The 25,169-nt window shown below is 48.0% G+C and overlaps 1 protein-coding gene across 1 annotated transcript in view; it reads left to right on the top strand.

Annotated features, from left to right (window-relative positions):
- MDN1 (midasin AAA ATPase 1) overlaps window positions 1–25,169 on the top strand; it is a 389,265-nt gene that overhangs the window by 73,668 nt on the left and 290,428 nt on the right. Inside the window, exons 14-19 of the mRNA XM_088472042.1 lie at window positions 863–1,011; window positions 1,503–1,563; window positions 17,366–17,574; window positions 18,031–18,134; window positions 19,558–19,702; window positions 20,528–20,624. Coding sequence (XP_088328168.1) covers window positions 863–1,011; window positions 1,503–1,563; window positions 17,366–17,574; window positions 18,031–18,134; window positions 19,558–19,702; window positions 20,528–20,624 — 765 coding nt within the window. The remainder of the gene's footprint in view (window positions 1–862; window positions 1,012–1,502; window positions 1,564–17,365; window positions 17,575–18,030; window positions 18,135–19,557; window positions 19,703–20,527; window positions 20,625–25,169) is intronic.

Genomic DNA, 25,169 nt, shown 5'->3' with positions numbered 1-25,169 from the left:
TGTTGCCTCTGCAAGTCAGATAACTACTATGGGTGTCTTGCGTTATAGGTCATCATATTGGCTGTTAATTTGTACTGTCTAACAGGATTTCATTCTAGCAAAGGTTGTTTCCAGTTTAACCAGGTTCTTGTTTTTCCTGCTCTGGGGCTAGATCTCGCTTAGTGGCATGGTTACACATACTGTAACCTATATTTTGGAGAAATCTTATGTACCTGATCCCATTGAGGCTCGTTCACCCCGTTTGGTGTGCAAATACAATTGACGTGGCATTGTGTCACAGTTGACTGGTTGTCTGAGGTAGCCTTCTGGTTCTCCATTGAAGTATTTAGCTGTGTGTGTACACTCCCCTAGGGGCATGTCTTGGAATGTCCCTCAGGTATAGCAGTCTCCCCCAGGTAGAATAATAGAGAAAGGACTTTTGGTACTCTATTAAAAAAATTTCTCTGAATTCATCTGGGGAATATGGCGTTCTCTTGCTTTTTAATTTTTTTGCCCTTAATGTAGTGTCTGTTTCGAAGCTTTCCTATAGACTTCGTTAGTGATACACTGAGGCTAAAATGGTGGAGAGAGATAGATGGGGAGGAGATGGCATAAAAGAAGTTTAGGCTTACAGAAGTGGCTACACTAAAAGAGTACCCGCTACACCTCAAAGTATAGTAGTGTCTCCCAGATGGGACTCAGAGAAATGGCATTGACTGTGAATACCAATAATCCTCTTATTTGATGTTGATATGACTGTATGTCAAGACCTGCAAACATTTGCACAAAGCACGTTTTTGTTTCCACTGATTTAAAACCTTTAATTTCTACCTTTATCTACTAAAATGGCCTCTGTGGCATTTTTTTTTTTTGTCTTCAAAAGGGAGAAGATTACTTTTGCTGCCACTCGACCATCCTCAATACTGATTGAGCAGATTGCAGTATGTGTCAATAAAGGAGAGCCTGTTTTGCTGGTGGGGGAAACTGGCACTGGAAAAACATCCACAGTTCAATATCTTGCTCATGTTTCAGGTAATTTTGGTGCCTGTGTGTTTATCTATGAAATACTGGTCTCTAGGAAATAACAGTGTTGTCATCATGTAATTGTCACCTCACCTTTTTTTATTTTATTCTATTTGGGACGATTTATATATATTCTGTGTGGCACATGTCTTTATGCCATATGAAGCCTAGTGTTCATAAATATAATCAAATAAACTGTCAAGATATTTCTGAATTAGTGGGTGTGAGGCATTGGGTGCCTAAAGTGCAACTTCCAGGATTAACCATTCAGTGCAATTGTTAGGCAGTGAAAGATGGTCACCAGTCTTTTATGCTCACTCTGGTGAATATGTGGAGGTAAGTGTTCGTAATCGTTCTAATTTTCACTTCTAATCATATGACTTAAGTATTGTGCAGGGCAACATAGTCATGCCCAGTAACCGTAGTACATGCATCTGCACATTTTTTATTTGTTTTTAAAATTAACTTTTTTTTTGTTTTTCCCCACTTTTTTTGGACAGGTCAGCGTCTACGCATTGTTAATATGAACCAGCAGAGTGATACAGCTGACCTCTTAGGAGGGTAAGTGTTCTGCACACATTGCTTATGTGCAATTATGATTATAATGCTGGGTACACTTTAAACCGATATATCTGCAGATGATGGTTGTTCGTACACACTAAACAACCATCATCTGTGTTCAGAAAGCGGGTCCCGCTGTCCGGGGGGTGGGTCGGGGGCATTTTCACCACCCCTCCACGCCGCTGCCGCTTCATGTGTACGAGCGGTCTGCACACACTTGCCGATGGACAGATATGTCTGCAGACATATCTGCCCATCAACTGTGGAGCACAGCTAATGTGATATGTCTTTGAACAACATCGTTCAGAGACATTGCGGGTACACACTGGCCGGCGGGCAGCAGATATATTGGGCGATCAATTGATTGGCCAATATATGTCAGTGTGTACCCAGCTTTAGATGGCTAACAGATGGTAACCTAAAACCTGGTAACATTGCCATAGATCTGTTATCTTGCACCATCTCAGGCTTAAAATTATAGATTGATAAATAAAATTTATGGTCGTATAGTAGCCCTTTGCCAATTTCTCTTCAGGGTTGTGGCTTCAAAAGAATAATTTAAAGATATTAAAGATATCCCAGTGCTGGTCTTCCTAGGGATTTTAATGTATATGAGCATATTCAAAAGGATATGCTTAGGGGTGATTCCTCTTACACTTAAGCCATTTTTTTTTTTTTTTGGTCCCTCTCCCCCATCCCCACCAGCCCTCCCACCCCCAACCCAACCTCTATTATGAGAAGGGGTTTTTTTCTGTTTTTAATAAAAAAGGAAAAAGTATGCAGAGCACTTAAAACATGTAGCACTTCAAAACAATGTATCCCCCAGGATCAATTTTTATATAAGCATGTCCATGTGATGTTTTAGCGAATGTATATGAGAGAGGCATGGTGGAAAGGAAAGTTAAAAGGGGATCTTTCCTGCAAGTATTTCTAATGTCTACCAATATGTAAGGTTAAAACACTGTTTAAGAGCAGTTCTAATGTGATCAGGTACCTTTATCAAACCAACAGAGAAATTCTCAACTGAACCCGAAAATCCTAAATATTCACCTTCACATCACTCCGTGTTAAACACGGATGTTGATCAGGGTTTTGGGGTTAAGGAAAGTGCTCAGTATTTCTGTTGTATTAAACCTCAAATTTATATAAACCACAGAATTTATTTGAAAAGATAATCACAAATTATTACTCAACATTTTGTAAGTTTTAAAAATTACCATTTGAGGAGAACATGCAGTAAAACACCTCAATCAGTATATTTTTGTGGACCTAATATGGGTCATTCTTTAGAAATGGTCACATCAAGAAATAAGACATAAAAAAATAAATTGCATAAAAAAGAAATAATAACAACTAAAAACCAAGTGTCAGTTTCAATTTCCCTTCACAGTAGGTATGTAGAGTGGGGAGGGAGTAATGCTCTTATTAATATTAGTTCTTAATCACACCTGTATTAATCAGGCAGAAAATACACATATTGCTTCTTCTCCAGTTCTTTGTATATGTAGAGAAGCAAGAAAGTTTAAGAAAGCAACACTGTTGCCAATTTCAGAGTCCTTCTCATACAATTTTATTTGACTCACTGAGTTAAATCCTATGTTTAGAGTACAATTTCAGTTAAAATGTCATATAGCCACTGTGCACCGTGGTATAATGCAATGTATTTTTTTATGTCTTATTTCTTGATGTGACCATTTCTAAAGAATGACCCATATTAGGTCCACAAAAATATACTGATTTAGGTTTTTTACTGCATGTCCTCCTCAAACGGTCATTTTTAAAACTTTCAAAATGTTGAGTAATAAATTGTGATTATTATCTTTTCAAGTTGTGTGGTTTATATAAATTTGAGGTTACACACAACAGAAATACTGAGCGCTTTCCTTAACCCCAAAACCCTGATCTTTATCTGTATTAGTGGCGAACTCACATTTTTGATAAGGAGTAGCTGCTGTGTTTTTTTGTGTATCCTATATAGCTGGAACTTGAATAGCGCCTAGTGCTGTGTCTTCGTACACATAGCTTCCCCTCCCTTTCTCCTTAAAGACGGATGTTGCCTGAGATGGTTGCCGATTTTCTTTTCTAGAAGTATGATCTTTAGATCCTATTCTGGTCTTGCCATTCTCAGAAATGAGTTATTACTCCCTCTAATGGCAAGTATTATACTCTATTGTTTCAATAATAGCACAGTCTGTTAACTTTATATAATCCTAGTACAGATTCAGGCTAATGATATATATGACCAAAGTCGGTCTACCACAGTGAGAGCCGTGTGTCACCCAGCTCTCACTGGCACTGGTGTCAGACTATGGGGTCTATGTACTTATCCTTGGAGAGAGATCAAGAGATCGTCTCGGCTGGGGTCCAGCATCCTTGGAAAGAGTGCTGGCCGGCCACTGCGCCCCACCCGCGGAGGCTTTCATCTGTGGTTAGGCGTACCCAGTCCGTGATCCAAAATGGTTGCCCCTTGTTCAAGTGGGATGTCTGTATCCACCAGGCTAGGGACAGGTAAACCTCCAGGGAGAGGCCCATCATTTAAGATCTGAGCACATGGGGAGCCCGTTCCACGTGGAGAGAATCTGGTGGTGTAGGGGCCTGGAGGGAACCTGAGCGAACTCCACCATGTCAAAGCAGGACACCATGGATCCCCAGTGAATTGATACTCTGCGACTGTGTAGTAGTCTGCGCACCCGGTGCTGTTATACCGAGATTTTGTCTACTGTTAGAAAGATGCTCTGAGCCGGAGAGTCTAGGGGGTAAATTTACTAAGATGGGAGTTCTATTAAAAAGTGATGTTGCCCATAGCAACCAGTCAGATTCTACTTCTCATTTATCTAGCACCTTCTAGAAGATAATGCTTGGAATCTGATTGGTTGCTAGGGCAACATTACTTCTTAATAGAACTCCCATCTTAGTAAATTTACCCCTAGGAGGGCTCCCAGATGTACCTTTCTTTGAGAAGGTGTCAAGGAAGACTTCTTCCAGGTGATCAGCCATCTGTGCGTTTGTAGAAAAGCAATGGTTACCTGTAGATGGCGGTGAAGAATTTCTGGGGAGCTGGCCAACAGCAAGAGATCGTCTATGTATGGGAGCAGTCTGATTCCTTGACGACAAAGATAGGCCGCCATAACTACCATGATCTTGGTAAACACCCGAGGAACCGTAGAAAGGCCAAAAGGCAGAGCTTGAAATTGGTAATGTTGCTGTAGTATAGATAACTGGAGATATTGTTGATGAGAAGGCGCTTATAGGTACATGTAGGTAAGCGTCTTGAATGTCCATTGACACCATAAAGTCCCCAGGCTTCATAGTCAGGATAATAGAGGTTAGGGTTTCCATACAAAACCTGGGCTCCAAGTCCCACCTGCACACCATTGTCTCCCTGTGGGACCCTATGGACTCTGAAAAAGAAACATTGACAAAGAAATTGTTAGGCAAGTTTCTTTTTCCTCCACTTGGGGGCGCAGTGACAACGCTGGGGTATAGCCAGGAGAGGCGAGTCTGGGTACCAAACAGTTAAATGAAAATACCCTTAAGCCGAGTCTCCTCTCCTCTATACCCCGCCCCCAGCTGGCATTTTTGAGTTTGGTGCCGGCAGGAGTTGGGCACCATTTCTAGGGAGGGCTGCTTTAGGTGGTCTCCCGCAATTATTTACTTTATTTTTTCTTCGTTTTTTACTAGAGTGGGCAGTGAGATGCGTCCTATAGGGATGCCCCCTCTGCAGCTCCAGCGGTGATGGCTGCTGCACTGGCGGCTGGGTCAGTGTCTTCGGCTGCGCTCTCCAGACCCACGTGTCGGTCAGCATTGGTTAGGTAACAGCGGCTCCCTGCAGGGAGCCGTGTGTTTGCAGTGGTTACTGCCAGGAGGCCACCAGCGGTACTGGCAGTGGGGTCTCCCGGTCTCCTGCACCTCCCACTAGACCACCACGGTAGTATATGGAGAATTATCCCTGGGGTCCAGCCAGACGTGGGAGGTGGGTGCTCCCTATTAGCCCCTCCCCCAATCCTGGGGCGTGCTTTACCCACCGTGGCCAGCACGCCACAGATAGGATCCTCCCCTCTCTCCTCCTGAACGCTGAGCGGCCATTTTCTCACATGGCCTGTTTCAGCATTGAGGAGAGAAGCTGGGCTCAGGTCTACCCTCATGACCTGCTCCTAGCAGCTGTGTTGCATATAGTTAGCTCCTTCCTGCTATATTGGCTAGTTTGTTGACCACTATTTGTCCACATTTCTAGCATTGAGTGGTCTCTGTGCATGTGGTTATTTGTACTTCTTTTCAGTGTCTTTGTATCTAATGTTGTTACTGGTCCCATGGGGGACATCCCTGCAGGGGTGAGTACAGATCTGTGTGTGTATATATATATATGTGTATATATATATATGTGTATATATATATATGTATATATATATATATATGTATATATATATATATATATATATATATATATATATATATATATATATATATATATATATATATATATATATATATATATGAGGTGGGTGCTACAGTGATGTGCACCTGTAAGAAGTGTGTGAACAACCGCTCTCCTCAGGACTAGGAACAGGATGGCCTTTGTGTCAGTTGCTTTACGGCTCTGCAGCAGGCGACTTCAGCCACAGAATCCAGTCAGAAACTGGCTTGGGGGTCAAGGTTAACACCGATAATGACGCAGTTTGTAGACCGGTTGACAGCTTTAGTGTCCCCTGTCGCTGTGCCACAGCTTCCTATGGTGGAGCCACCCTGGATGCAATAATTTTCTCAGTTTGTACAGGGGCTAGCTCTGTTTGCGCACCTGGAGGGCAGACACAGAATCTTAAAAGTATTTTGAAGCCCTTTCTTTTAAATGAGACATTCTCTTCAGACCTGAATTGGACAAGATTGTGGCCACACTGGCAGCACCTTAGTATGCTTTCTTGCCGTCAGTGGCTTCACCCAGACCTAAGACCTCAACCTCTTGTTCCTTTCGTCCACTGGGCAAAGCCAGAGGTCAGCCATTTCCCACAAGCCAGGGTCCTGTCCCCAAAGGCTCCAAGCCCAGAGGTAAGCAACCCTAGTTCACTAGACGTCCTTCTGCCAAGCCAGCGGACAAGCCTGCTGCATGATATGGCGGACTTTCTCCCGGCGGACCAAGGGGTGGGAGGCCGGCTTCATTGCTTTTCGGCAGTGTGGATGCAGACCACAACAGATGCCAGGGTTAGAGGCGTTGTGTGTCAGGGCTATGCTCTAACTTTTCAGCAGCATCTACCGTCCCGTTTTTTCTTTCCACTGGCCTATCCACACAGCCAGGAAAGGCAGAAGCTGGATGACTTGCTTCTCCTGGCCATGTCTGAAGAGTACTCAAAGATCCCATCCATCTGACTATGTAGCTCCTGCAGTCACGGGTGGATAATCAATTGGCGAAAATCCACATTAACTCCTTCTCAGTAGATGCTTCTCTTGGGAGCCTTGTTGGATTCCAGAACTCAATCTTCCTCACAGAATCTTACTGTGTATGGGGGACTTTATTCTTCTCCACTAGGTTTGTCTCTCCCTGATGTGTTGGCTCCAGCGCTCACACCTGGACAGAGACCACCCCTTTTGAATCCAGGACTGGGTCCTGCTCACCACCGATGCAAGCCTTCGGGGGTGGGGTCGGTGCCCTGTCACCTGGGGCCTACCGGATATAGACATGATGGTGTCTCTTAACAATCATCAGCTACCAAGATACTGCTCCCGCATAAGGGATCCCGATGCACTCTGATTTACATTTTCCTTCTGGTCTCAATGATTCCTCAAGTACTCAGCAAGTTCGAGTTGGAGGGAGGCACGATGATCCTGGTGGCCCTGGATTGGCCATGGCGAGTGTGGTACGCAGATCTGCTGGCTCTCTGCATAGACTCGCCACTGCGTCTCCATCTGCGGTCTTATCTTCTGTCACAGGGTCCGTGTTTCCATCCTGATCTGGCCTGTCTCGCTTTGACGGGGTGGTTTTTGAGAGCGAAGGGTTCTCAAGAAGGGTCAATGGGACCATGCTGAATGCTAGAAAGCCTTCTTCAGCAAGAATCTATAACCGGGTTTGGCGCACGTATTTTGCTTGGTGTGCGACCAAGGTTTTTAACTCCACGTCTTTTGGCCAATCCCATATCCTTTCTTTCCTGCAGACAGGTCTTGATTTGGGCCTCCGGCTCTCTTCCTTGAAGGTCCAGGTTTCCGCTTTGTCTCTTCTCTTCCAAAGACAGATAGCACTGTTAACTGGATGTGCGGACCACCTTCCAGGGATTTCTCCATGTTCAACCTCCTTTTGTGTTACCTGTTGTTCCCTGGAACCTGTACCTGGTTCTCTGGGCTCTACAGTCTGCTCCCTTTTGAACCGTTACAGATGGTTGAGCTACGTTGGCTTACATGGAAAAGTTTTTCTTATTGCCATCATGTCTGCCCAGTGGGCATCATCTCGCTCCCCATTCCTAATTTTTCATTCAGACAGGGCTGTGCAGTTGACTCGCCTGGGTTATCTTCCCAAGGTGGTGTCAAGAAATTGTGGTACTGGCTTTCCAGGTTTCAGATTCTTCTCAGCCGTTAACCTCCTTGGATGTAGTGAGGGCTTTATGTGAAAAGGACAAGAGATTTTCGCAAGTTGGATTCTCTGTTTGTCCTGTATGATGTTCACAAGAGGGGCTGGCCGGCTGGCTCCGTTTCACCATCCACCAGGCTTACAACTCAGTGAACCTTCTTGCCCCTGCCATGGTGATAGCCCATTCCACTCGATCACCCTGTGACTTCTTACTTTTCCCTAAAGTCAAATCTGTTCTCAAGGGAGCCAGTTACTGAGGTAAAGAATAAAACGACGGAGCTGTTGAGAAACCTGACAGATAATGAGCTACAGCACAGCTTTAACCAATGAAAAATATGAATGCAGCGGTGTGTGGATACAGAAGGGGAGTACATAGAAGGGGAACAGTTAAAATTTACCTAATATATAATTAAACAAATTATACCATCAGTCTCGTTATTTAATAGCCACACCTCGTATGATACGCAATTATTCTGTCTTGTAGGAGTGTCCACCCGGGCAGGTAGTACGTTCTTCTACTCTTCGACCCTCATATTGTTTTATCTTACTAGATTTAACAATTACATTGTCAAACTGTCATACTATCCGTTACTCTATTATCTGTAACTGTAATATTCTTATTGCAGACCAGATTAATTGTGTACTTAATAATGACATAATAGTATTTTTAAATCCTATCCACACAACATACTAAACAGATCAGATTGTCTGTTTTACTGTACACTGCACTATATAACCTACATCCTGAGTTTTGGTGTTGTAAATATTTTCTGCAGTGTTTTGTGTATATTGTACCATCTTGCTATCGCAATATGTTTTAACTTGGGGATCAACAACATTTTGTACAATCTGGAAGCCATCTTAGAAGTTTTAAAGGCCAGACCATCATGCCTGAACTAAATATATGAAAACTTGTATAAACCACCACACATGCCCTATCAATGCCTTCAGATCTCACCACATGCCATTAGACTACCACGTTATAACATGCGCTGATGCCGCTTCAGCTGTTAATGCATCTGAGTTGACTTGCTTGTCTTTCCTCTCACAGGACTTTCTTTACTCTCTCATGTCCTTTGGTCTACCTGTTATCCCTAATGCTGTATTGTGTCGTCTGATTTTACTTGTTATTACTCTTAATTGTACTCTTGCATTATTTCTTGATTATTCTTGTACTGATATTACAGATGTATTCTCATACAGTATTGCTGCAGTCGCGCCAAACCGCCCTTCTCAGTGTGCCTGGCTCCATGTAACCCGGCTTGTGCTTGAACGTCTTTTTCGCTCAAATGCGTGTTTTAGTCACAACGCGATGCGACAAAACCGCTTCAAGAGACTGCACTGATTATTTTGATATGCAACACTTTTTTTTTTTTTTTATATATCTTTACGTCGCAGGTTCTCAAACTCTGTCCTCAGGACCACCAACAGTGCATGTTTCTACTTCAGGGTCCATAGGGGGTCCACAGGGTTGACCTTGGGGTATAGCTGGATCTGGATCCATGGGCACCACGCAGTTAAAGCTTTAGCTGCTCCCAGGATGCACTTGGGTCCGTCCTCCTCTATACTCCGCCCCCGGCCACAGCACCTCCGTTTGAGTTGGTACCCGGCCGGAGTCGGGTCACCCGCGCAGGGGGGCTGCAGGAGCAGCCCCCAAAAGCTTTCTATTTTTATTTAAAAAAAAAAAAAAAAAAAGAGCCTGTTAGATTTTTATTTTAAAACAGAGGCTCTAGTGTGGCAGCGACGGGCTGTCTATGCAGACGCCCACGCTGCCGCTCTCCTTCCCCGCTGGCGCCGCGACGCCAGTACTGCACTGGGGATCGCGGCGGGAGGCCAGAGTCCGTACTAGCCGGACTCTGGGTCCCTCCCTGGACTGCTGCCGGAGTCGCCGGGGACAAGGTAAGCCGCGAGTCGCCGATTAGCGGCGGCTCGCGGGTTTTGCCTGCAGATGCAGTCCTTTGCCCCCGGTCCTAGGGGACAGACCGGGGGCCGCTAGCGGTGGCGGCGGGCTCCCCCTCTGAGGAGGAATAACCCGTGGGACCACTAGACCACCAGGGATATATGGCAAGCGGGATGCTGGCAAGCCCTGGGGTTAATATGCTAGCCAGGGGAGGAAGCCTTCCCTGTTTAGCGGCTCCTCCCCTCAGCTCAGCGCGCCTTTCAGCACGGAGTCTGGCGTCGCTGAGCTGCAGCTACTCGGCCACTCCTCCTCTGAGGTCTCCAGCGGCCATTTTCTCACAGTGGCAGCGCAGATCTTCAGGGAGCACGCGGACCGGTCCCCCTGTGTACCTCTCCCCTGATTAAGGACAGCGTACACAGTACTATAGCCCTCCCAGACACTGAATCTGGGCAGGTTGATTGTAGTGGAAAGGTGCAGTGAGTATATCTTCCTGCATGGCATGTGACTTTTGCTAGTGCTGCCTGTCTGTGCTTATTTTCCGCTTACTGTCAGCTTATACCTATCCCTTTACTTCTCCTACAAGCCCTACAGGGGTGTGGGGGAGGGGCGTTTCTACTGACCTCACTTATATAGATCACGTATTTGTGAGGTCCGTCACATACAGTTGTGTGCTACACAGTGCCGTATTGTGGGCTGTTGTTTAGCACACCGGTGAGTGCGTTTTCTTCTGCCCTGTTGCCAGATATATTTTTTGACTATATAATATATTCTTTCATGTCAGACGAGGAGGTTGAGCGCTCAGTGGCTCCGGTGTTGGCCTCCTGCGGGTGCTGTTCTGCAGGAGTAGATAGGGAGGATTTGTCACAGGATGGCCTGTGTAGTCGATGCCAGGTGGCTCCTGGCCCATCCAGACCTTCTCTGGTGCAGGAACCACCGTGGGCGATGTTTTCTCAAGTGCTGGTGTCTATTGCGGACCGTCTGTCGGTCCCGACTGCTCTCCCTACTAGGTCGTTACCCCAGCCGACCATCCCCCATTCCCCGGGTGTCCCGCAGTTATTGCGGAGTCCTCCTGGGTCTCAGTCGGTGGGTCCCTATGCGGGGTTGCCTATGTATATACAGGCTTCCCCTGTGCCGCAGCAGCCTGTGGTACCTTTTCAGGCCCCTATGGTGACTCCTCCACCCTGGGTGGATGTGCTCTCCAACTCCGTGCAAAATTTGGCGGCCGCTTCCTCGGCTTTTCAGTCAATGTTGCAGACTGACATGCCTTCTAGGATTTCAAAACGCCCACTCATGACACGGGCTGCTCAGGTATCGGACTCAGAGGGTTCCTCAGATGAAGGGGAGGTCCCTGATGACACTGACTCGGACGCCTCGGTCCAGGAAATGGATACCAAGTCGTCCATTAATGTGCGAGCACTAGTTAGGGCGGGGCGAGCTATTCTTCTTATAGAGGATGAGGCACCGGTTCCTAAGTCGAAGTTTCCTAGTTTCAAAAAAACTAAGGTGGCTTCTGCGGTGTTTCCCTTGTCGGATCAGTTGACTGATCATATGGCGGTAGCTTGGCAGGCGCCCAGTAAGAGATTCCTTCCTCAGAAGCGGTTGGCTTCTAATTACCCCTTCCCTGAGGCACATTGTAAAAAATGGGAAACTCCACCGGCGGTGGATTCCCATGTCACCCGTTTAACTCGGGGCGCCACCTTACCATTACCGTCGATATCCTCGCTGAAGGATCCCACGGACAGGAAAGTTGAGACTTGCTTAAAGTCTATTTACTCCCTCTCCGGGGCGGTGGCCCGACCGTCCATGGCCATCTCCTGGGTGGCCAAGGCCATTGAGGGGTGGGCCAATGCATTGGAAGATACCTTCCCGGACGACGCTCCGGATGTCCAGCGGGCGTTGTTGGGACAAATGAGGGACGCTGCTTCTTACATTGGAGAAGCTTCTTTAGATGCTAGTCTGCTGACCTCGCGGGTATCGGCTGCAGCGGTGTCTGCCCGCCGATCCTTATGGTTGCGGTCCTGGAGAGCGGACTCTGATTCAAAGAAAGGTCTGGAGGCCTTACCTTTCAATGGGGAATTACTATTTGGTCCGGACTTGGACAAAATAGTGGACACCCTGGCTAAATCCAAGTCGGCCTTCCTCCCTTCGGCGGCACTGCCTGCTAAGGTTCGGAGTTCGGCTTTTCGTTCCTTTCGGGTTCAGGGTAAGGCGAAAGGTCAGTCCTTCCCGAGACAGTCTGCGAGTAAGACTGCCTCTAAACCCAAGAAGCAAGCCTGGAGTGCTCGGCGCCCTTCTTCCAAGCAGGAAGATAAACCTGCGGCCTGATGGGACGGGCCTCCCTCTGGGGGACCTCAGAGTGGGAGGCCGACTTCTTCTATTTGCCCAGTGCTGGCACAATACCACCACGGATGCCTGGGTTCGAGAAGTGGTCTCCCAGGGGTACGCCCTGTCTTTTCGGCACAGACCACCCCACCAGTTTTTCTGCACAAGTCCTTCTCAGGACAAGACCAAGGCGTTACAGGTTCAGGAGGCTATAGAGTCCTTGCTGAAAGCAGGGGTCATTGTTCCCGCTCCTCTATCACAACGAGGGACGGGGTATTATTCGTCTCTGTTTCTGGTGCAGAAACCCAATGGTTCTCATCGCCCTATCCTCAACTTGAAGTCTCTGAACAAATTCCTCAGAGTTCCCAAGTTCAGGATGGAAACGTTACGTTCCATCATTCTGGCGATGGAACCGGGGGATTACATGGTGTCCCTGGACATCCAGGACGCCTACCTCCATGTTCCGATAGCATCTTCACACCAGCGGTATCTGAGGTTCGCTATCCTTCAACACCACTATCAGTTCCGGGCGCTACCCTTTGGTCTCTCCACGGCACCGAGGGTGTTCACTAAGATTATGGCGGTCATGGCCGCACATCTTCGGAACCAGAACGTACGGCTGCTGCCGTACCTGGACGACCTCCTGTTGCTGGCGAGCTCCCCGGAGGTACTGCTTCAACATCTCCACCTGACGATCGCTTGCCTGCAAGCACACGGGTGGTTGATAAATTGGAAAAAGTCCTCCCTGATTCCATCACAGCGGATGGTTCATTTGGGAGCCCTGCTGGATTCTCGTCAGCAAAGGATCTTCCTGACTCCGGAGAAGGTCGCCTCCCTACAGCTGCGGATACGCAGTTGCCTGAGCCGTTGCCGCCTGTCGGTCCATTCGGCTATGAGAGTTCTGGGGTCCATGGTGTCGACATTTGACATGGTGGAATTTGCCCAGTTCCATTCCCGGCCCCTGCAGGGGCTGATTCTATCAGAATGGAACGGGTTACCTCACCGGATCCGCTCTCAGATGCTGGTGTTGTCTCCGGACGTTCGTCTATCTTTGGCTTGGTGGCTTCAGACAACTCATCTGGTCGAGGGGCGCCCATTTTGGATCCCGGACTGGGTCCTGCTCACGACGGATGCCAGTCTCCGGGGTTGGGGGGCAGTGACCGGCTCTTTGTCGCTTCAGGGTCGTTGGTCAGCGGAAGAAGCACTTCTCCCCATCAACATCCTGGAACTGCGGGCAGTATACAGGGCCCTGCAGTCGTCCGGCCCCGCTCTTCACGGAAGGGCGGTACAGGTGCAGTCCGACAACGCCACCACGGTGGCGTATATCAACCTTCAAGGCGGAACTCGCAGTCAGGCAGCGATGTCGGAGGTGTCTCGTATCCTGACTTGGGCGGAGGGTCACATTCCAGCGATCTCGGCGGTCTTCATCCCCGGAGTCCTCAATTGGGAGGCGGACTTCCTCAGCCGTCACGACGTGCATCCCGGGAGAATGGTCGCTTCACCCAGAGGTGTTTCAGCTACTCGTGGACAGGTGGGGACTGCCGGAGCTGGACTTGATGGCCTCCCGTCACAATCACGACTTGATGGCCTCCCGTCACAATCACAAGTTGCCCGTTTACGGGTTAAGGACAAGAGACGCAGGTGCAAGTCTGGTGGACGCGCTGTCGGTGAAATGGACGTTTCACCTGGCGTATCTGTTTCCTCCGATATCCCTGCTTCCTCGGGTTCTGCGGAAATTCAAGCAGGACGGCGGCATGCTCGTGCTGGTAGCTCCGGCGTGGCCCAGACGTCCTTGGTACTCCGATCTCAGGAGCCTCTCCATCGACGCTCCGTACCTTCTTCCTCAGCGTCGGGACCTGTTGTCTCAGGGGCCCTGCCTTTACCCGGATCTGGGTCGGCTGTCTTTGACGGCGTGGCTCTTGAGACAGCCGTCTTGAGGTCTAGGGGCTTCTCCAGTTCGGTTATTGGTACCATGCTCAGGGCACGCAAGCCTGCTTCAGCACGGATTTATCACAGAGTGTGGCACACTTACTTTCAGTGGTGTGAGTCCAGACATTATGATCCTCAGGTGTTCCGAGTTTCTAGGATCTTGGAATTTCTTCAGTCAGGATTGGATCTTGGCTTACGCCTTGCATCTCTGAAGGTTCATGTGTCCGCCTTGTCCGTGTGGTTTCAATACTACCAGACGTTCACACCTTTTTCCAAGGTGTTCTCAGGATCCAGCCTCCCTTTGTGCCTCCTGTGGCTCCTTGGGACTTGGCGGTGGTGCTACGGGTCCTGCAGGGTCCTCCGTTTGAGCCTCTTGAGGCGGTGGAGCTCAAGTGGCTGACATTTAAGACGGTTTTTCTCCTGGCAATTGCTTCGGCCAGGAGGGTGTCTGAATTGGGGGCGCTTTCCTGTCGCCCTCCTTTCCTGATTTTTCACCAGGACAGAGCGGTGCTCCGCACTCGTCCTGAGTTTTTGCCCAAAGTGGTCTCGAAGTTCCATATTAATCAGGAACTTGTTGTGCCAGCTTTTTAGTCCCCGGATCTTTCAGCTGGTGAGACTTCCTTAGATGTGGTCCGTGCGCTTAGAATTTATGTAGACCGGACGGCTTCGGTTAGGAAGTCTGATTCCTTGTTTATCCTCTTTGGTTTTCACAAGAGGGGTTGGCCTGCCAACAAACAAACGTTAGCCCGTTGGCTTCGTTCCGTTATTTGTGAGGCTTATGCACAGGAGGTCTTACCTGTGCCAGCCTCTGTTAAGGCTCATTCCACTCGTTCTGTGGGTCCCTCTTGGGCTGCTAGACGTGGCGCTTCTGCTGTTCAGCTGTGTAAGGCGGCCACTTGGTCTTCAATTCAAACGTTTTTGAGGTTCTATGCATTTGACACCTTTGCCTCTCAGGATGCATCCTTTGGGCGCCGGGTACTCCTTTCAGCACAGGAGCGTCCCCGCCCTTAGTTGTACTGCTTTGGGACATCCCCAAGGTCAACCCTATGGACCCTGAAGTAGAAAACAAGAGATATGGTAAGAACTTACCTTTGTTATCTCTGTTTCTACGAAGTCCATAGGGTCCACAGGGCGCCCGCCCTGACGCACCTGGCTTCAAATGGGCTGTGTGGCTGGTCACCGGTTTTCCGTCTCCCATTTCTGTGAGTATGGTTTCTTGTGTGTTCCAGTCTTCCTTCTCTCTGTTTAGTCTCCTCCTCCGGCCTTGGCTGCTTACCAACTGAGGTGCTGTGGCCGGGGGCGGGGTATAGAGGAGGACGAACCCAAGTGCATCCTGGGAGCAGCTAAAGCTTTAACTGCGTGGTGCCCATGGATCCAGATCCAGCTATACCCCAAGGTCAACCCTGTGGACCCTATGGACTTCGTAGAAACAGAGATAACAAAGGTAAGTTCTTACCATATCTCTTGTTTTACCAGGTCTCCTCACAGAATCACAAGTGAAATAATTAGCTCCACCTGTGGAACTTTTAAAATGTCAGTAAGTAATGAACACACCTGTGCATCTGCCAGGATACCTGGAAAATGTGAACTGTGTGGGGTCCTGAGGACCGAGTTTGAAAACCAATTTTAAGTGACTGAGGGGTCTATTTACTAAGCCTTGGATGGAGATAAAGTACCAGGCAATCAGCTCCTAACTGCCATGTCTCAGGCTGTTTCCATCTAAGGCTTAGTAAATAGAATCCTTAGTCTGACTGTATATGAAGTGTCACGATGCAGCTGCTGCAGCTTTCATTCACGCTATGTTCTGTTGTGTATCTGTGTGCGACAGTCTGAATCTGTACAAGTGTTGCATATCAAATTAATCAGTGCAGTCTCGTGAAACGGTTTTGTCACATCGCATTGCGACTAAAACGCACGTTTAAGCTAAAAGACGCGTACTGGTGCTAAGTGTATGAAGACTCATCTTAATGCTTGTCTTCATGTTTTTAACTGCACTTTAGTACTGCTAACTATACTGTTTTGCAGAATATGTGGCGTCTTACAAATTAGTGATGATGGTGAGGATAGAGCTATAATAGATTTTGTTGTAGAGATCTTTGCAGCAGGGGAGTGGGTCAGAAAGGGGGTTGTAGCATTAAGTATAAATTAATAAGTATGGTGTTTGAGAGGGATGATAGTTATCTGTCTATATATACAGATGTGTCCAAATAAAGTCTACTTCTGTAGCATTGAGCATCTTTTCGTGCAACTTTTTACCTTCAAATACGTATTATTCACAAAGTGATGGGTGTAGGACGCACGCATAGCTTCTGCTGATTAAAATATGTAGCTTGCCTATATTCTGTGTGCAACTGCAGGTGTATCTGCATGCAAAATGCTATGTTAGTGCTACAGCAGTGGGTCCCGCTACTGCTAATGACCATGCCCTTATAATATTTACACTATGTGTGTGTGTGTGTGTGTGTGTGTATGTGTGTTTTCTGGAGGGGGTGGAGTAGGTTTTACCAGTGACTCCTGTGTACACTAGTTCACAGGTTCCCAAACGCGGTACTCAAGGCTCCCCAAGAGTTCAGGTTTTAAAGATATCTATGGTAGAGCATAAATGATTAAATCAAAATGACTGAGGTACTAATGAAGTCACCTGTGCTCAACTATGGCTATCTCTAAAGGCCCCCCATACATCTGATTGAGGATATCGCGATCCTGTGATCAGATGGGAAATGCTGACCGGGGACCATCGATGTTCAGTGATCAATCGCTGAAATTTCACTTTTTAAATTTCACCGATTTGACAATCATGATCATTTTTTGTTTGTTATTGTCATATCTGCGAAATCCAAAATGTTGGTTTTCTGCAATCTTGCGATGCCGGGTTGCAACATCGCAGGATTGGCGGCAATCCATCGCAGATGTATGGTGGCCTTTTAAACCTGAACTGTTGAGCCTTGAGGACCGTGTTTGGGAACCTCTGTACTAGTTGTATTTATAGTATAGTAATCCTACTAATTATAATTTTTGTTGTGTTTGAAAGTGTAGATTCTGTGATTAGTAATCTGTAATCCAACTGAAAATCCTTTTTCTCTCCTTGGGGAATTTAGCTACAAGCCTGTGGATCATAAACTGATATGGCATCCTCTTCGGGAGGGTTTTGAAGAGCTTTTCACTCAAACTTTTTCCAGGAAACAGAACAAGACCTTTTTAGGCCACATTCAGACCTGTTACAGGCAGAAGAGGTGGCAAGACCTGCTTAAGTTAATGCAGCATGTTGTGAAAAATGCCATGACCAAGGTTCAGTGTGGGGAGACCGGTGAGTTTGCACCTCATATCAGTGTTATTTAGAGGTAGGATTTCTTGTTTTCAGTGTTTGTTTTTTGGGAATTCAGTGTTTTACTGTATTGTGACTTTTCTATTCTTTTTGCAAGACCATGTTCTCAAAGTGTACACCCAAATATTAAATGGGAAATCTCATTAAGTTGATTTTTTTTTGCCGTTGTTTTATAAATGTGTTTTGCTTAAATGGTCTGGTTTCTTCACTTCAATTAGGAAAGGAAAATACTCCTATGCACACTTTCTATTTGCATTTTGTGGGCAAGGTCGTACACTGCATGGAGATTTGTGTATAATTTTTTCAATGGTTATTCAAGATATAAGGCTACCATGCTTATGTTTATCATATAGTGACCTATAGTAACATGTATCAGTTGAGGGTAATAATCGCTTTGTCACCTGGCTTGATGAGTTACATTTCTCTCTCTGCTGTTAGAGTTGTTGTTTAAAGAAAAGTGGGAAGCTTTCTCATTGCGTCTGAATCAAGCCCATCAGCAAATGAAGATGACTGAAAATGCTGTGCTTTTTGCGTTTGTAGAGGTAGGTTACCATACTTAGCGTTCCTGCTAGGCTGTTTTAGCGGGGCGCTGTGCCCTGCCCTATTTCTAAAGGCACTGCGCCTTGCTGAATCAGCCTGAGGGTGCCAACCCCACCTGTGAGTCGCAGTGTCCTGCGAGTGGGGAAAACTGCGGTGTATCGGTCACCGCCAGTGAATGGATGCCGGGCACATGCCCTTAGCATCCATTCACACTGAAAGCAGCGCTTGGGGGCTGCCCGGTATGTCCTTAAGTGTCAGGTACGCCCCCAAGAGTGACGAAAAGGGATGTCTAAAGACAAACACACCCTTTTCCTTCATCACGCCCCCTTTTTGGGCGCGCGCGCCGATGTGCTTTTTCTCTGGGTCCGGCACCAGACCTAGAGTGAACACTACATACTGAAATGTCAAGAAGCTTTTTGTTTTAGGGGTTTCATCTATTCTATTTCAACAAGTTTTTATTGTATCTTGTTTGTCATTACTGGGTATTCCCTTGGTAGTAAAGTATCGTATTGCAATGACTTACCTCATAATTCATTGGCTGTAAAATTCAGAAAAAAGTTTTTGTTGGAATATAATTTGAGCATCCTTCTAAATAGAATAAAAAAACATAAACATTAAGTGCAAATATTTAGTACCCTCTGTCATAGAAACCCTCCCCTGGCAATGGGGGCAGTGCATGCATTGTCAGACCGCTCATGCGCTGGAGTCCCTGCACAGGAGTGAAGAGACCTGACGCTGTCACTACACTCCCAGCACATGGCAGGGATTGGCTGCTTCGGAGCCCCTGTCCCAGCATGTGCATCTAGTTACATCTCAACTGTATGATCGCATCCTGTAATGCAATCATTAATTAATGGGCACCATAGAGTCTGATTAGAAGTTGTTCGCTAATGCCAGCGCAGCTGCGATCCTGTACACAGCTGCTGTGCAAATATATGCAAATGCCTCTGCCGCTGGGATATGTTTTGAGACACCCGCCGACATCTTTGCAAATCCGTGAATCTACATACGAAGACACAGCATCTGTCGTAGATCATTCGATGTTAGCAGTCCTGAATGGCTACAGGGAGCAGAGACTGTTCTATCCCTTGTGTATGGGATCGTGGACGCAGGCTGATACGCCCCCTAAATGGTCACGGCACGTCAGCATTTTTAGCCGATACTTACCATAACCACGCCCCAAATAGTAGTTTTGTACCCTTCTTTCAATGGCCCTGAACCCCGTCCTGCTTAAGTAACAATATGGCAATCTTTCTCATGGCTGTCATGTCGCTGGCATTGGAAGCAATTAAGGGGAAGGGTGATGTGAGCTGCGGACTACCACTGCACATATCGGAAACATGATGGCCATCCTGCCTTATTATATAGATTAATAACGAAGTTTATTTGGCTTATGGGCAATGACATAGTATTCTGTATCCTTAGGGCACGCTGGCTCAAGCTGTAAAGAAGGGAGAGTGGATCTTGTTAGATGAAATTAACTTGTCAGCTGCTGAAACACTGGAATGCTTGTGTGGCTTACTAGAGGGTACAACAGGATCGCTCGTTTTGCTGGACAGAGGAGACACAGGTAATAATTTTTAAAAGAAAATATATATTATACATGTTGTCTCCCATATCCAAATATTCCGAAATACAGATTTTTTTTGGTATGACTCAGATAATGAAACCTTTTTGATGGTTCAATGTACACAAACTTTGTCTAAGGCACAAATTATTAAAAATATTGTACAAAATTACCTTCAGGCTGTGTGTATAAGGTGTATATGATACATAAATGAATTTTATGTATGTACACAAGCTTTGTTTGAGCCACAAAATTATTGAAATATTGTATAAAATTACCTACAGGCTGTGTGTATACGGTTTATATAACACATAAATGCATTCTGTGTATATATTTGGGTCCTATTCCCAAGATATTTCGTTCTGGTATGCAATTATTCCAAAATACGGAATATTCCGTTATCCAAAATACCCCTGGTCCCAAGCATTTTGGATATGGGAGACTCAACCATATATGTATAATATATTATTTATACTAACAAATAATATACTTTCTATTTTATTAAGAAGTAACCAAAATGGAATGGCAATAGACAATTGTTTTATAGACTCTCTATTGTTTTGTGCATTGTTCATTTGTGGAACATTTACCAATCTTTAGTAATCTGATAGCAATTTCAATGTGGAACATGCAAGTACAGGTTCCGTTACAGAAAAATGTGAAATGATTCAAACATTCCACGGTACAGTTTTAAAAAATGATGCTAATCTCTAAGTATATATAGTCATATAGGTGGTGATAAGAGTTTAATATTTAAGGTTTGGTTAAAATCGAAGAACCATTGCTGTTAATAGTAATTTAGCTTTTATTACTGTGTCTTTTACACAGAACCCTTGATACGACACCCAGACTTTCGATTATTTGCTTGCATGAATCCTGCTACTGATGTGGGAAAGAAAAACCTGCCACCTGGAATAAGAAATCGGTAAATATTTTTTGGGAAAATAGTTTGTGCTGCTGATGTTAAAATACGTTATTTTTATATAGGGCTTGGGACATATACTTTCATTTTTAGCTACTTTTAATTAAAGGAGTTTTCCATTTAAAAAAAAATGCTTTTCACTAGAGCAGGGGTTCCCAACCACAGTCCTCAAGGCACACTAACAGTCCAGGTTTTAAGGATAGCCATACTTGAACACAGGTGACTTAATTAGTACATCAGTTTTCTACTTCAGGGTCCATAGGGGGTCCACAGGGTTGACCTTGGGGTATAGCTGGATCTGGATCCACGGGCACCACACAGTTAAAGCTTTGCTGCTCCCAGGATGCACTTGGGTCCGTCCTCCTCTATACCCCGCCCCGGCCACAGGCACCTCAGTTTTAGTTGGTGCCCGGCCGGAGTCGGGTCACCCTGTCGCAGTGGGGCTGCAGGAGCTGCCCCTAAGCTTTATTTTAAAAGAGAAATTTTTTAAAAAAAATTTCTACTTTTTTTACACTGTTAGAGCGGCAGCATCAGACTGTCCTTTAGGACGTCCACGCTGCCGCTCCTTCTCCCCGCTGGCGCCGCGACGCCAGTACAGCTCTGGGGATCGCGGCGGGACCCCAGAGCCTGTACTAGCCGGGCTCTGGGGACTCCCTTGACTGCTGCCGGACGCGACGGGGATCAGGTAAGCCGCGGGTCGCCGCGTGCGGCGGCCCGCGGATACTTTCTATGCAGTCAGAAGCCTCCGGTCTCTGGGGACAGACCGGAGGCACTAGCGGCGGCGGCGGGCTCCCCCTCAATTGAGGAATACCCCGCGTGTCCGCTAGACCACCAGGGTATCAGGCTGGTAGCGGGACCGGCCAGCCGGGGGTTAATTGCTAGCCAGGGGAGGCAGCCATCCCTGTCTAGCGGCTCCTCCCCTCAGCTCAGCGCGCCTTTCAACTAGGAGTCTGGCGTCGCTGAGCTGCTCTTATCTCTCGGCCACTCCTCCTCTGAGGTCTCCGGCGGCCATCTTTACTGGCACATCGCAGACTCCCAAGCGGTATCAAGTGGACCGGTCCCCCTGTGTACCTCTCCCCTGCTAAAGGACAGTGTACACAGCGCTATAGCCCTCCCAGACACTGAATCTGGGCGGTTGATTGTAGCGGAAGGTGCAGTGAGTACTAACTTTTCTGCATTGTATGTGACTATTGCTAGTGCTGCCTGTCTGTGACTTATTCTCCTTGCTGTCAGCTTATAACTATCCCTTTCCTTCTCCTACGGCCCGGCAGGTGTGTGGGGGAAGGGCGTTTTTCTGAGACCCTCACTTATATAAAACACGTATTTGTGGGGTCAGTCACATACTGTTGTGTGCTACACAGTACCATATCTGGGCTGTTGTGTCGCATACTGGTGAGTGCGCGGGTGTTAAAACCGTAATTCCTCTGGTGATACCTATTTCTTGTGATTTACGGTATCATGTCTGATGAGGAGACTGAGCGCTCTGTGGCTCTTGTGCTATTTTCCTGCAGACGTTGTGCTGCTGGAGTTGATGGGGAGGACTTATCTCAGGATGCTCTGTGCGGGCGGTGCCAGCTGGTACCGGGCCCCTCCAACCCCCCTGTATCACAGGACCCTCCTTGGGCGATGTTTTCACAGGTGCTGGCGTCTATTGCGGACCGGTTATCGGTCCCATCAGCGGTCCCTTCTAGGGCGTTACCGCAGCCCACCATCCCCCATTCCCCGGGGGTTCCACAAATGTTGCGGTCTTCCCCCGGGGCCCAGACTGTGGGTCCTTACTCGGGACTGCCTGTGTATGTGCAGTCTTCCCCAGGGACTCGTCAGTCTGTAGTGCCTTTGCAGAGTTTTGCTCCGACGGCTCCTCCGCCTTGGGTGGATGTTCTATCCAGCTCCGTACAGAGTCTGGCGGCTTCATCCTCGGCGTTTCAGTCCATGTTGCAAGGTGATGTGCCACCAAGGTTGTCTAAACGTCCGGTTGTGAGTTCACTAGCTGCGCAGTTGTCGGACTCGGAAGTGTCCTCAGATGATGGAGAAATCCATGAGGACTCTGACTCTGATGTCATGGGGCAGGAGGTGGAAGCTAAGTCCTCCATTATTGTTCCAGCCTTAGTTAGGGCGGTGCGGGCTATCCTACATGTTGAGGATGATGCGCCGGCTCCTAGGTCGAAGTTTCCTAATTTCTACTTCAGGGTCCATAGGGGTCCACAGGGGTATAGCTGGATCCTCGGGCACCACGGAGTTAAAGCTTTCAGCTGCTCCCAGGATGCACTTGGGTCCAACCTCCCCTATACCCCGCCCCCGAGCCACAGGCACCTCAGTTTTAGATGGTGCCCGGCCGGAGTCGGGTCACCCTGCGGGGTGGGCTGCTGGAGCAGCCCCCTAAAGCTTTTAATATTTTATTTAACTTAGTTAAATTTATTTATTTATTTTTTACTACAGTTTTTCTACAGAGCGGCAGCACTGGGCTGTCTGTACAGACGCCCACGCTGCCGCTCCTTCTCCCTGCTGGCGCCGCAACGCCAGCACTGAACTGGGGATCGCGGCGGGGGAAGCCAGAGTCTGTACTAGCCGGACTCTGGTTTCCCCCGGGACTGCTGCCGGAAGACGCCGGGGAGATCAGGTAAGCCGCGCACCGCTGATTAGCGGCGGTGCGCGGGTTCCTTTCAAATGCAGTCCCATGCCCCCGGTTCTAGGGGACAGACCGGGGGCGCTAGCGGTGGCGGCGGGCCCCCCCTCCAGCGGAGGCATACCCCGCCAGACCACTAGACCACCAGGGTAAATTAAGCGGCAAGCGGGATGCCGGCAAGCCCTGGGGTTAAATATGCTAGCCAGGGGAGGAAGCCTTCCCTGTCTAGCGGCTCCTCCCCTCAGCTCAGCGCGCCTTTCAGCTCGTAGTCTGGCGTCGCTGAGCTGCAGCTACTCGGCCACTCCTCCTCTGGGGTCTCCAGCGGCCATTTTCTCTGTGGCAGTGTGGATACTCTCAGGGAGTACGCGGACCGGTCCCCCTGTGTACCTCTCCCCTGCAGAAGGACAGTGTACACAGCACTATAGCCCTCCCAGACACTGAATCTGGGCAGGTTGATTGTAGTGGAAAGGTGCAGTGAGTATATCTTCCTGCATGGTATGTGACTTTTGCTAGTGCTGCCTGTCTGTGTCTTTTTTCTACTTACTGTCAGCCTATACCTATCCCTTTCCTTCTCCTACAAGCCCTACAGGTGTGCGGGGGAAGGGTGTTTCTACAGACCTCACCTATATAAATCAGGTATTTGTGAGGTCCGTCACATACAGTTGTGTGCTACACGGTGCCATATTGTGGGCTGTTGTCCAGCACACGGGTGAGTGCGCACGTTTTCTTCCAACGTCATGTCCGAGGAGGAGATTGAGCACTCCGGGGCTCCGGTATTGTTCTCCTGCAGGCGCTGTTCTGCAGGAGTTGATAGGGAGGATTTGTCACAGGACGGCCTGTGCGGACAGTGCCAGGCGCTCCCTGGTATGTCTAAACCTCCCATGTCGCAGGATCCACCGTGGGCGATGTTTACCCAGGTGCTGGTGTCCATCGCGGACCGTCTGTCAGTCCCGACTGCCGCCCCTACTAGGGCGTTGCCCCAGCCTGCCATCCCCCATTCCCCGGGTGTCCCACAATTATTGCAGACTCCCCCGGGGTCTCAGCCTGTTGGTCCCTATGTAGGGTTGCCAATGTATATTCAGTCCACCCCTGTGGCACAGCAGGCTGTGGTGCCGTTTCAGGCTCCTGTGGCAACTCCTCCACCCTGGGTGGATGCGCTTTCCCACACTGTCCAAGATTTGGCGGCAACATCTTCGGCCTTTCAGTCGATGTTGCGCAGTGACGTGCCCTCCAGGGCGTCTAAACGCTCAGTCATGGCGCAGGCTGCGCATCTTCCGGATTCTGAGGGGTCCTCGGACGATGGTGAGGTGCAGGATGCCTCAGTCCAGGAGGTAGACAGTAAGTCTTCCTTCAATGTGCGGGCTCTGGTTAAGGCGGTGCGGGCCATTCTTCTGATTGAGGATGAGGCACCCGCTCCCAAGTCGAGGTATCCTAGTTTTAAAAGAGCTAAGGTTACTTCTGCAGTGTTCCCCTTGTCTGATCAGTTGACTGATCACATGGCGGTGGCCTGGCAGACACCCAGTAAGCGTTTCCTGCCACAGAAACGCTTGGCGTCCAATTATCCATTCCCGGAGGCGCATTGTAAGAAATGGGAAACTCCGCCTGCAGTCGATTCCCATGTAACACGCCTCATCAGGAGTGCTACTTTGCCATTGCCGTCTATATCCTCGCTGAAGGATCCTACTGACAGGAAGGTGGAGACTTGTCTAAAGTCTATTTATTCTCTCTCAGGGGCGGTAGCCCGGCCGTCCATGGCCATCTCCTGGGTGGCCAAGGCCATTGAGGGGTGGGCCAACGCCTTGGAGGACGCGTTTACGGATGAAGCTCCGGACGTCCAGAGGGCGTTGTTAGGACAGATGAGAGATGCCGCCTCCTACATTGGAGAAGCATCTTTGGATGCTAGCCTGTTGACCTCTAGGGTT

Source organism: Taudactylus pleione, unplaced genomic scaffold (assembly GCF_031769625.1).
Source record: "Taudactylus pleione unplaced genomic scaffold, aTauple2 ptg000015l, whole genome shotgun sequence".
In the NCBI taxonomy this organism is placed as follows: Eukaryota; Metazoa; Chordata; class Amphibia; order Anura; family Myobatrachidae; genus Taudactylus; species Taudactylus pleione.
Note: the sequence above shows the minus strand (reverse complement) of the source record. Positions and strands in the feature narration are given on the sequence as shown.